General features: G+C 38.8%; 1 protein-coding gene across 5 annotated transcripts in view; it reads right to left on the bottom strand.

Moving 5' to 3' along the window:
* LOC120428243 (serine/threonine-protein kinase WNK2) overlaps nt 1-12,833 on the bottom strand; it is an 82,038-nt gene that overhangs the window by 19,229 nt on the left and 49,976 nt on the right. For 3 of the 5 annotated variants that reach the window (XM_052708572.1, XM_039593226.2, XM_039593223.2), the window contains 4 exons: nt 11,110-12,651; nt 2,612-5,060; nt 2,412-2,546; nt 1,848-1,910 (listed from right to left, as the gene is read on the bottom strand). In XM_052708572.1, coding sequence (XP_052564532.1) covers nt 1,848-1,910; nt 2,412-2,546; nt 2,612-5,060; nt 11,110-12,651 — 4,189 coding nt within the window. The remainder of the gene's footprint in view (nt 1-1,847; nt 1,911-2,411; nt 2,547-2,611; nt 5,061-11,109; nt 12,652-12,833) is intronic. The other 2 variants (XM_039593225.2, XM_039593224.2) reach the window with 2 other exon arrangements.

Here is a 12,833-nt window from a genome sequence, read left to right as displayed (position 1 = left end):
AGAATCGTTCAATACCAATTCTGCACCAAAACCGGAAATGGATTTTAATTATATTTATTTTATTGCGGCTCTTTTTGGGAGACCTAAAGAAGCCATTTTGTGTTCACCCGTACAGGGCTCGATATAATGTTGGCAGATCTGTACTGCCGTTCTACGCATAATTGTCCCATGTCATTTTTGGTCGATTCTGACTTTTTGTCATTTTTAGGTTAGTTTGACGTTTACTTCTCGAAAAACACATAACATTTAGTACTTTGTTCGGAAACTCATTGAAAACAACACCGTTTTTCTCAGTTGCACTTTTTTGAACATGCGGACAATTCAGAAAAAAATTGTACCCGAAAAATATTGCTGATATTTTTCCAAAATCTATATTTTTTAATTTTTGGTATGGTTTAGGGACAAAAAACCACAACTTTTAAGCCATAGAGTCACTTATAGTTTTACTTCAACTGAAAATTAACAGTTTTTTCGTTTTTTAAAGTGTTCATGGTGGTTCAATTCCTGATTTTTTTTCGTAAAGCTGAGAAAATTTAAAAAAATAATGTTTAAGGGACATTGCATTGAACAACCTCTGGTTGCTGAAATACGAGTAAAACAAAAAAAAATGATGGTTTTTACTTTCATGTACAAATTTCTCAAAAACAAATGATCCTATTTTCAATGTTAAAAGTTGAAACACTAGTGAAATTATCTGATCCTATCAAAACAAATATTTTTAGATTTAGGAATCAACTCTAACATTTTAAAAGAGTGCTGTATTGAACATTTGACCTTTTTAAAATGTTAATATAGACATTTCATAAAATTTTTAAGGAACAATTTTAGATTTCGATAAAAAAAAAAACATATAAAAAAATCCAAATTGTCCGTATTCTTAAGGAGGTATAACACTATGGCAAACAAACAAACAAACTCGCACTTTTTTGTGTGTTGACAGTGCAAACAAACAGAGCAGGCAAGGTAAAAAACTGCCAAACTGTCAAAAAGTTTTTTTGTTTGCAAGTTTGCCATAGTCTAATACGTCCTTTAGTTTCTGCTCAAAATATAAATAAAATAAATAGGGGAACAGCATCTAATTCCAGCGTGCCTCTAATGTTGGCAGGTCAGAACTTTGACATTCAATTAAAGCTAATTAAAAGCGTTTTCAACTGAAATCGATTTATAAACAGTTCAATAAGAAGTGAGCAAGCAAGTTTCTATAAAAAGTTTTGCAAAATTAGTTGTTTGAATAGTGAAAATCAGCAAATTGGATGGAGTTAGGAGCATGAGCTTAACCTGCCAAACATACGAGAATTTCCCCTAGATACAGCATTTTACCAGGAAAAATAAAAATAAAACAATCAGCCTAAAAAAGCAACACACTCACACAACAAAGCACAGGGTTGGGGGGGAGGCGGCAAAGCACAACATGATTTATGGATAACAAAACAAACAAACAAACAAGCTAAAAACACTAGGCAAAACCGCAAAAAAAGGAACACAAAAAAAACAAAAAAACGGTGTGCTGTTTGTGGTTTGTATAAATTCTTGGGTGGGACATTTTGACAGGAGAAAACAATCGAATAGTTTTTTTTTTAAATTTTAAAAGAACGTAATTCTCAGGGGAGGATGCGTACCACAGACAAGTGAAAAAATAAATTGAACAATAAAGTTTAAACAAGGACATACCAAAAAACAGTCAAAGTTAAAGTAAAAAATAACGGAAAAAAACTCGAACAAATATGAAAAGGGGGTATGCAAGACAAAAATAAAATAGAGTTAGCAAATAATTAATGTAAAGGAACGAGGAGATAACAAAAATTCCAAAGTTCCGAAAGTTAAAGAGTTGTATACACAAAACTTACTGATCTATGTCTCTGATGTGTTTTAAAGTTCGAACGCTGGCGTGTTAGGGACGCATGGCGCACCTGGCGGCCGAGTCGGAACGAGGCAAGAAAGAAAGAAAGAACACAGGTGAAAATAGAGAGAGAGAGAGAGAAAGAGGGACAGAGACGCTCACGCGAATTTACTTTTATTACGCGATTTTTTTTATTGTATTTGTTTAATTGGGTGTGTTGTGTTTGAGTATTTAAAAAAACGCCAATTGATTTTCCCTGAAGCGCAGTTTGTCAGAGTAAAATTAGTGATAACAAAAATCATCAACCAAACAAAACCCGGCGAAAAAAGGAGATTAGTAAGGGAAACTAAGTTAGGAAAAAACGAGAAAATGAAACATAGAAAAACAAAATCCGTAAAGCATCATTCTAGAGAAAGAAAAGTAGTTTGGTTAACCATACAGTTTATATAAAGTACGGATGATGAAGGCACGCGCGCTTTTGTAAATTGATTACTATTTTCTTTATCGTATTTGTTACTGTGCACATCAGCCAGTCATGTGTGGAGCTCGAATCCTGAAGCGTTCGACTTACCTTCTCGGTGTTTCGTCGGCAGCACTGCGACGCCACCGGCAGCTGGTTGGGATTTTCCTTCAGCTGCCGCAGGATGTCGCGAACCATCTCGATAAACACCAGACTCTGCGCCTCCGTCAGCAAATCCTTGGACACCTGCGGCGGGACAAACGACAAAACATTATTTTGGAAATTTATTTTCAAAACCCCACCAAACTCACCAAATCCTGTGCCACCTCGACCGGGTTCACGTTGTTCGCGTCGAACTTGAACGTAATCGTCTTGGGCCGGTTCTCCATCTCACACTCGACGATGTTGTTCTCAATGCCGAGCACCTGCAGCTTCGGATTGCGCTCGGTGGACCGATAGTTTCGGCGCTTCTTGCTGGCCTCGCTCGTCAGCCGCTTCGGAATGGCCGCCTGGCCCTGCTGAGCCGCCGCCTGCGATGACGACGGTGGAATTCCGGGCGATGCCGGCGGTTGCTGGGCGGCGGCGACTTCTTGTTGTAGTTGTTGGATTGGTTGAGGGGTCGGAACTGGGGCGGGTGAGGCAGGAACTGCTGGTTGGGGCTGGATGGGGACTTCCGGGGCTGGTAGGGAGGGTATGGGAGCAGGAGCTGGAGCGATGATCGGTTCCGGTTGTGGGATTTCAACCAGTTTGGGTGAAGGTTGCTGTTGTTGCTGCTGTTGAAGCAACTGTTGCTGAAGAAGTTGTTGTTGTTGGATTTGTTGTTGCTGCTGCTGAATTTGCTGTTGTTGAAGTTGTTGTTGCAGTTGGACTTGCTGAGGTTGTGGAATTGGTTGAGGCGCCTGTTGAATTGGAACTTGTTGTGGTTGCGGCTGGGGAACGTGGTTCATTACGACGGGTTGTTGGGGCTGTTGCTGGGGCACATATTGTTGTTGAGGGGGTGGCGCCTGTTGTTGTTGTGGTTGTTGCTGAACCATCGCCGGTCCGTTCGGGATCATGTTGATCTGATTTGGCATGCTGTGATGCAACTGCATCTGGTCCTGAAGGTGTTGTTGAATGTGCATTTGGTGTTGTTGTTGTTGAAGCGTTTGACCGTGAACCATTTGTTGTTGTTGTTGTTGGGGTGGTTGTTGTTGTTGAAAATGTTGTTGTGTTTGCGGCATATGCTGCGGCTGTTGAGATTGCTGGGGTTGAGGGGGATGATGTTGAATGGGAAGAACGGCTTGCAATTGCTGTTCAAGTGTTGGGAACTGATCCTGGATGACGGCGGCTTGCTGCATCTGTTGGTGCTGAAGTTGCTGCTGTTGCAGGAGTTGTTGTTGAAGCATTTGTTGTTGAATAACCTGTTGTTGTTGTTGGGACATTTGATTAACGTACTGCACGTTGTTTTGTTGCATTTGGTTGTACAAGACCTGTTGCTGTTGTTGCATTTGCTGAATATACTGCTGCTGTTGTTGGGCGTCCATGAATACTTGCGGCGGAGGCAAACCAGCCTGGACGACCATCTGCGGCTGCACCGACTGTTGTTGTTGTTGCATTTGCGGAGGATTCTGAGGCATTTGGTTAAGGAACTGTTGCTGTTGAACCTGCTGTTGGTTCATAAACTGGCCGGCTTGGTTTTGGAACTGCTGCTGAAGCTGGTCACTACCGACGGGCGCCGAGAGTTGTTGCTGGAAAATAATCTGCTGCGCAGCCTGAGAGTTGGGCAGAGACGCTGGCTGATAGAAAGCTTGTTGTTGCTGCTGAGGAATTGGAACTCCTCCCATCAGTTGAGGAACTTGCAGCTCCATCGGCTGGGGTGTCTCATTCTCCATCTGACTTTGCTGTTGAGCGGCGTACATTTGCTGAGCCAAGATCGCTTGCTTCTGCAGTGCCTCAGTTTCCTTCTCCAGCTGAACCTGCCTGGCGCGCTCTTCCTTCTCCTTCAGCATAGTCTGAATCTGAACCTTCAATATCTTGGCCATCGTCTTCGAGTCGTCCTCCATCAAAATTCCACTTTTGCTCATTTCACTAGCAATCTCGTCCGCATCGTCCAACCGCGTATCAAAGTCAAACTGAATCGCCTCGTTCTCCTTGTGCTTGTTAACCCGCTTCTTCGGGTCCAAAATCCGCAACCGGAACTCCATCCGCGTACTCTCCGGGTTCGAGATAAAGTTCTCCTTGGAAATCGGCTCCAACCGGACGCCAATGTCCTCGCAGAAGAACTCACAGTTCAGCAGCTCCTTACACGTCGGCCTTCCCTCCTTCTTGTCGTGAATACACCGCTCGATAATCTCCCGCACCTCCGGGTTCTCCACCTTCTCCAAACTCGCCGGCTTTATGCCCGAAGTTACCTTCTTGTAAATCTGCGCCGGCGTATTGCACTCGTTGTACGGATACTCACTCGTCGCCATCTCCAACATGCACATCCCGAACGCGTAAACGTCCACCGCTTCGTCGTAGTGCTCCTCGTACATTTCCGGCGCCATAAACTCCGGCGTCCCGATCACCGACTTGGCAAAGCTGCGATTCTTGAGCGTAGCCAGCCCAAGGTCGCCAATCTTGACGCTTCCGGTCGTGCCGGTTATGAAAATGTTGTCACACTTTAGATCCCGGTGGATGATGGGCGGGGCGCGCGAGTGTAGAAAGTGCAACCCCTTCAGGATCTGCCGACACCAGGACTTGAGCACCTTCGGGTTGATCTTCTTGAAGCGGCGCAAATAGCTGGTGGGAAACGAGAGAGGCGAGAAAAAAAGTTAGTTTTGAACATCTGGTTAATTTGTTTTTTTGACGTAGGACTACCTCTGATTTTTTTTGTTAAAAAAAATGAATTAAAGTTATTAAAATTTCGCTCAATTCCTAAAAAGCTAGACATTGTTGCCAGATATAACAACTTATTCAATTAGCGGAATGGTTTGCCATAAATATTTTCAAGGTTCGCATTTTAAACCAAATACGAAACATCTGGTCTAGAAAAGTTCTGTTAATTCCACTTGAGTAACGATATCAAATAACAGTGTTGCCAGATAGTCAATCTTGGTGACGCATCGAAAATAATGTTTTACTTTAAAATTTAAAAAATCATATTTGATAATCAAAAAATTAAGAAAAGGCCAGAAGCATGTTAACCAAACACCTTTTAAATTTTCCCAAAAACCTGCCGACAAAAAAATATGAAAAAACACTTGCTACATCGACGGTTAAATATTTAAAATACATTGTATAAAGTTATTTTTTTCATTTTTAAATCAAATAAAACCTTTTGAATCTCTTTATAAATTATGTATTTCGGGCACAAATCGAAATAACGTCAAACTTCATGAAAAAAAAACTCCGTTATTTCATTGATATTATGCAATTTTTTGAAAAAAAAAAAATATAACTGTATAAAACAATTTTTGATACTTTCTGCTTTCAAACTTTAGCCGAAGAAACAACTTTGATATTTTGATAGTACTATCAGAGTTTTTTTTTGTAAAAGGACCTATAAATATATGAAACACAACAGCTTATAGGTCCTTTAAAAAAAAATAATCTGTTGTTGAACCGAACATGCAAAACGGCTTTTATCAGAAACAAGGACTTCGATAAGGATATCATTATATTCGGGACGATAACGATAGAAGACTTTATCCAAACGATATTAAATACGCGTAGTGTGAAACAACTCTGAACACGCTATACAAATCATAATTTCCATAAAAATACAAAATTTTGTGAAATGTTTTTTTTTCATAACATTATTTTTAATAGGTCCTTTTCGGTACTGGGAATACTGGGACCTGTTTAGGACCGAGTCGGCTTTTGTAATTACATTGTTATTGATGCTAAGAGTAATTACAGAGGATCTTGTGTGTAAATGTTAGTGGGAGGGGAGCCGATTACCCGCGGCCTACTCGGGGTTTGTGAAATGTTTGAGTACTTGTAGTATGTTTTTTTTTAGCATGTACCAATTTTAAAACTGCAAGTACTCAAACATTTCACAAAACTTGGTACTTTTATAAAAAAAAAATTATAGCGTGTTCAAAGTTGTTTCAAGCAACGTGTAATTTGGATTTCAACAGTTTTACAATCTGTAGAATTTTTTTTAACAAAGCAGCATATTTTTTGAAAATATTTTTTTTATAAGTTTAAATATAGGTATCAAACGACGCGAAATATTTTATAGATTTCGATAACTATATAACAATTTTTAGTGTAAAATATTTAAATTTTAGCAAAATACCGTATATTTTTAACAAAACTATATTAATTTTTAAACTTGCAATATGGGTTTCAAACGCCCCGCTATTTTGTATAAATTTTCACTGTTATCAAACTTTTGGTGTAAAATATTCTAACTTTCACAAAATACAAAAAAGTAGAGTATTTTTCTAAAATAAGAAAACTGCCATATTTTGCAATATGGTTATCAAACGACGCGAAACTTCGAAATGATTTACACTATATTACAACTTGTGTAATGTAAATATTCAAGTTTCAACAAAATACCGTTTTATTTTTTCAAATACTCAAATTTTATAAAGTTTGCAATATGGGAATCGAACGACGCGATTTTTTAGATTTTCAAAGATTTAAATGATTAGGATTTTTTTGGAATTTATGAATATTTGGTTGCTTTATATTGAGCAATTCTCTACGAAATCGGTCTTTTTTCTTCAATTTCAATTTTTGTATTTTTTAATCCGTCTGAAACTTTTTTGGTGCCTTCGGTATGCCCAAAGAAGCCATTTTGCATCATTAGTTTGTCCATATAATTTTCCATACAAATTTGGCAGCTGTCCATACAAAAATGATGTATGAAAATTCAAAAATCTGTATCTTTTGAAGGAATTTTTTGATCGATTTGGTGTCTTCGGCAAAGTTGTAGGTATGGATACGGACTACACTGGAAAAAAATGTTACACGGTAAAAAAAATTTGGTGATTTTTTTTATTTAACTTTTTATCACTAAAACTTGATTTGCAAAAAAACACCATTTTTAATTTTTTTTTTTTTGGTATGTTTTAGAGGACATAAAATGCCAACTTTTCAGAAATTTCCTGGTTGTGCAAAAATCATTGACCGAGTTATGAATTTTTTAATCAATACTGATTTTTTCAAAAAATCGAAATATTGGTCGCAACAATTTTTTAATTTCATTTTTCGATGTAAAATCAAATTTGCAATCAAAAAGTACTTTAGTGAAATTTTGATAAAGTGCACCGTTTTCAAGTTATAGCCATTTTTAGGTAACTTTTTTGAAAATAGTCGCAGTTTTTCATTTTTTTAAATTAGTGCCCATGTTTGCCCACCTTTGAAAAAAATATTTTTGAAAAGCTGAGAAAATTCTCTATATTTTGCTTTATTGAACTTTGTTGATACGACCCTTAGTTGCTGAGATATTGCCATGCAAAGGTTTAAAAACAGGAAAATTGATGTTTTCTAAGTCTCACCCAAACAACCCACCATTTTCTAACGTCGATATTTCAGCAACTAATGGTCCGATTTTCAATGTTAAAATATGAAACATTTGTGAAATTTTCCGATGGATTAAATTAAAAATTAAAATCAAAGAAATAAGACCGATTCCGTGGAGAACTGGTCTAATAACAAAACACCTTTTAAATTTTCCGAAAAATCAACCTACAAAAAATATGAAAAAACTAGCTACAGCTAAAATTAAATATTTAAAATACATAGTATAAAGTTTATTTTTGTATTTTTTAATCAAATAAACTCTTTTTACAAATTTAGTACATCGGGCACAAATCTAAAACATGTCAAACATCAAGAAAAAAAAATCCGTTATTCCATTGATATTACGCAAATTTTTGAATGTAGCATAACTATAATAATGTATGAAACAATTTTTGATACTTTCTGCTTTCAAACTTTGGTCGAATGAACAGCTTTGATATTTTCATAGTACTTCTAGAGTTTTTTTTTAAAAGGACCTATTATAGGTATAATACACATATGAAACACAATAGCTTAAAGGACCTTTAAAAAAACTCTGTAGATTTGTATTGTTGAACCAAACATGCAAAATGGCTTCTTCAGAAACAAGGACTTCGATAAGGTTATCGTTATCGTCGGGACGATAACGGTAGAAGACTTTGCCCAACCCAATCCGAACCTTTGGATAATTGAAACTTCGGATAATCGAGTCTGGACTGTATTAAATTTAAAACTACGAGTATTCATAAATTTCACAAAATTTAGTTTTTTTTAAAAGAAAAATGTTTTTTATAGCGTTTTCAATGTTGTTTTAAACTACGCGTAATTTTGAAAGGATTTCAACAGTTTTACAATTTGTAGAAAAATATTTTTTTTTACAGAACAACATATTTGTTGAAAATACTATTTTTTATAAGTTTCAATATACATATCAAACGAAGCAAAATATTTCATTGAGTTTAACAATATAACAATTTTTAGTGTAAAATATTTAAATTTTAGTCAAATACCGTATATTTTAGAAAATATTATATTTATTTTCAAACTTGCAATATGGATTTCAAACGACGCGATATATTGTATAAATTTTCACCGCTTTAGAATGTTTGGTGTAAAATATCCTAACTTTCACAAAATACAAAAAAAAAAATGTCACAAAATACCTTTTTGCAATTCCACTGTGAAACTGTCAACTTTTCCTGCCCTTCTGGAGAAACGAAACGGCCTACTTTTCCCTACCAAAAATAACAGAATGGAAAATTAATACCTTTCAATAACAGTGCTGAAAAGTTCTACTTTTCAGCACTGAAATGGGTGCTGAAAAGTTGAACTTTTCAGCACTAGTATCGAAAAGTAACATTTTCAATATTGTTTTGTTTTGAACGATGAATTTACTAAACACATGAATGTTTGACATAAAATTCCATTAAATAAGCGTTTTTCGGAATTGCAAAAAATGTTGTAAGCAACTCGTTGCAAAACTTGATTTTTTCAGCACTCGTCGTATTTATCCAACTCGGTAAACCTCGTTGGATAAATGTACAACTCGTGCTGAAAAAATCTTCTTTTTGCAACTTGTTGCATAAACTACTATTTTTTCTAACATACTCAAATCGCCATATTTTGCAAATTTTTTTTCACTATATTACACTTTTTAATGTAAATATGTAAATATTCAAGTTTCAACAAAATACCGTATTATTTTTTAAATACTCAAATTATTCAAATTTGCGATATGGGTATCGACCAGATTTTAGATTTTCACAGTTTTAAATTTTAGTATTTTATAAATATTTGGGTACTTTATATTAATAAATTACAAAAAAAATCTCAAAATACCGTTTTTTTTCAAAATAATCGAATTGTCCTAATTAGCAAAACAACGCGAATTTCGTTAAGATTTTTTATGTTTTTGCGTAAATTTTTCACAAAAATTCCCCAAAATACCGTTTTTTCAAAATACTCAAATTGTCTTAATTTGCAATATGCATATCAGACGATGCGAAATTTCGCTTTCTTACATTTTAAGGGTTAAATACTCACATTCTCATACAAAAAAACGGTATTTTGTGAAATTTTGAATATTTTAAACAAATATTTGTAATACAGTGGAAATCTATTCATCAAATTAGGTGCACTGGCATGGGCTACGTGGACACTTTTTTGGAAATTTCAGAGAACGTAGTCCTACGTTATTTAATAACAGGGTCATTCTCCGCCAACTTACACAGCAGTTGCCCCAACCCCCCTTCGATTTGCGTGATTTTTTATCGTAAGGGGTAATTTTGGTCCCTGATCATGAACGCGAGGTCCATTTTTCGATATCTCGTGACGGAGGCGCAAATATTTTTTCGAAAAAATACGTTTTTTTCAATCATTTGCAGCCTGAAATGGTGATGGTTTGAAAATTTTGTGTCAAATGGACTTTTATGTCAAACTGGAAGCCCGATTTGATGGTGTTCTAAGAATTCCGAAAAAAAAACGTGTTTTTAATAAAAAAAAAGTACAAAAAAAGTTTTAAAAGTTCTGCCATTTTCCGTTACTCGAATGTAAAAAAACATGTAATTTTATGGAAAATTTAATGTATTTAATAACCCAGAAAGGATTTTTTTTCATTGAAAATAAAATTCTTCATAATAAAATTTCGTGTTTTTTTTAACTTTGCAGGATTATTTTTCAGAGTGTAACAACTTCCTACACCCGTGACAGACAAAAAAAACAAAAAATCGCGTAGAATCGCGATAACTTGTGAAGGGTACAAGCAAACCCCTTGTGTTTATACATAAACATTTTTGTAATTGTCTGCTCTACAACTTTGAAGAACATTGTAACACTGTAAAAAAATAACCCAGAAAAGTTACAAAAAAAAACGATTTTTTTAAATAAAAAATCCTAAATAAAAAAAAAGCTTTGGGTAATTGCAGATTAGTAAAGTTTATTAAATTTCCCATAAAATGAAATTTTCAATTTTTTTACGGTGAGTAACGGAAAATGGCAGAGTTTTTTAAAAACTATTTTTTATATTTGTTGAAAAAAATTTTTTTTTTCGGAATATTGAGTACGCCATCAAATCGGGCGTCCTATTTTACATAAAAGTCCCCTTGACATAACATTTCTGAGTCATCACCATTTCGGGCTAATTGAAAAACGTCTGTTTTTCAATGTTCAAAAACGAAATCGGTCGTACCGCCCCTCCGCCACAAGATATCGAAAATGGATCCCGGATTCGTGTTCAGGGACTCTTTAAAACAACAGGGGTCGGGGCAACTTTCTCCGATTTCGTGTGAGTTGGCAGAGAATGACCCAACAATAATCACAAAGAAACACAACTTACGACTTCAGCGTCCCGGACAGCATCAGCTCCGTCACCAGCACAATGTTCTTTTTCTTGTTGCCCGCCGTCGGCGGCGACTCCCAGTAGTTGTAGAACCGCACAATGTTCGGGTGCTGCAGCTTCTTCAACATTTCCGCCTCCTCGCGAAAGCGGGCCCGCTCGACGCGGTTCACTTTCTTGTCGAGCAACTCGCACCACGCCACGGCCACCCCGGTTTGCGTGTCCAGCCCGCGGTACACCGTTTTGAACGAGCCGCGGCCGACCTCCTTGTCGTACTTGAGAAAGCGTCCGCACGGGGAGATCCCGATCGCTTCGTCCTCGTCGTCTTCCTTCTTCTGCTGCTTGCGCTGCTCCTCGAACTTTTCCAAGTCGAAAATGGGCCCGTACTGGACGAGCTTCTCCTCGGAAGGTTTGAACTGGAGCGCGAGGTTCTCCGCTTCGCGGCTGAGGATCTCGATGTTGTCGTCCAGGTTGCGCGGGTACTCCGTCTCGATGGTGTCGTTGTCGAAAATGTTGTTCTTGAACGCGACTGCGAGCGTGTTTTCGAGGCTTTTGCGGATGAAGCGCAGGTTGGTGCGGCCTAGGGAGCCGTCCGACTCGGACGAGTCCATGTGGTGCCGGAAGGCGCTGACATCTGGGGAGCCGGTCTCCATGGCGGAGTTGAGTCTGCGACGTTCGACGACGGTGACGGGTGGATCTGAGGGTGCAGCGGCCGTTGCGCCGGGTTCGTCTTTGTGATTTTCTTCCAGGTCCTCGTCCAGATGGGGCTGATGTTCGCCTTCGATGCCGGAGTCGTTGGTGCACGCCTTGGTGCGTGGTTTGGACGAGTCTAGGTCAACGGCCAGCAGGTCGGTGGTGGCTTTCTCCGCTGGAGGTGACTCTCGGTCATCGTCCGGCTTGGCCGCCGTCTGCTTTTTGGGCGAATCCGGATCGCGCTCAACGCTCGGCTGCTCGTACACGACCTTCTTCCGGCCCGCCGGCGTAGAATCTCGCTGGTGCTGCTGGTGCGCTTTGGTAGGAGTTTTCGGTTGCGATTGCCTTCTCTCATCCATCTTGTCATCGTTTTTACCGTTGTGAGTTGCGCCGCTAAGTGGTGGCCTCTTCTCTGCCGGTGACCCGCGGTTGTTGTTGTTACTTCCGGCCGTTGTCGTCGTGCTGCTGCTGCTACTACTGTCAAACACCCTTGAGATTAGTCCACCCGTGTTGCCGGCAGTGTGTGTCCCCGGGACTCCTACTCCAGATGACCGATGATGCGGTGGCGGCGCGGACGTGGCCACCGAGTTCCGGTGGTGCGACCGGGTGTGACTACTTTGGGAGCTGTTGTTGTTGAGGTTGTTCAAGTTGGACGTCGAGCTGGACTGGCCGCTGGCGGAACGCAACCGCCGCAGTCGCTGGTTCCCGATGGCGTTGCTGTTGCTGGAGTTGGTGTTGTTGTTCGTCTGGTTGGGATTACCGTTGGTCGTCGCGGCAGAACTTCGCGAGTTTTGCTGTGAGTCTTGACCGTTTACAGTGGACGCCTGTGCCTGTGCTTGTGCCGAATTGCTGTGAATTAAACGAGAGAGGGAGAGAAAGAGGGGAAAAAGCAAGATTAGAACAAGTGTCGGGTAATTATTTCTTGGCGCGTTCGCGGCGAAGATTTATGACCCCTTCCCACCGGGTTGAAGTAGCGATGGCCCAGTTGCAGCGTGCACCAACAGAGGGTGCAGGTACTCGGCGAGCATCAT

This window comes from Culex pipiens, chromosome 2, assembly GCF_016801865.2.
Source record: "Culex pipiens pallens isolate TS chromosome 2, TS_CPP_V2, whole genome shotgun sequence".
NCBI classification, from domain to species: domain Eukaryota; kingdom Metazoa; phylum Arthropoda; class Insecta; order Diptera; family Culicidae; genus Culex; species Culex pipiens.
The sequence above is the reverse complement of the archived record's forward strand: the minus strand, read 5'-3'. Positions and strand labels throughout refer to the sequence as shown.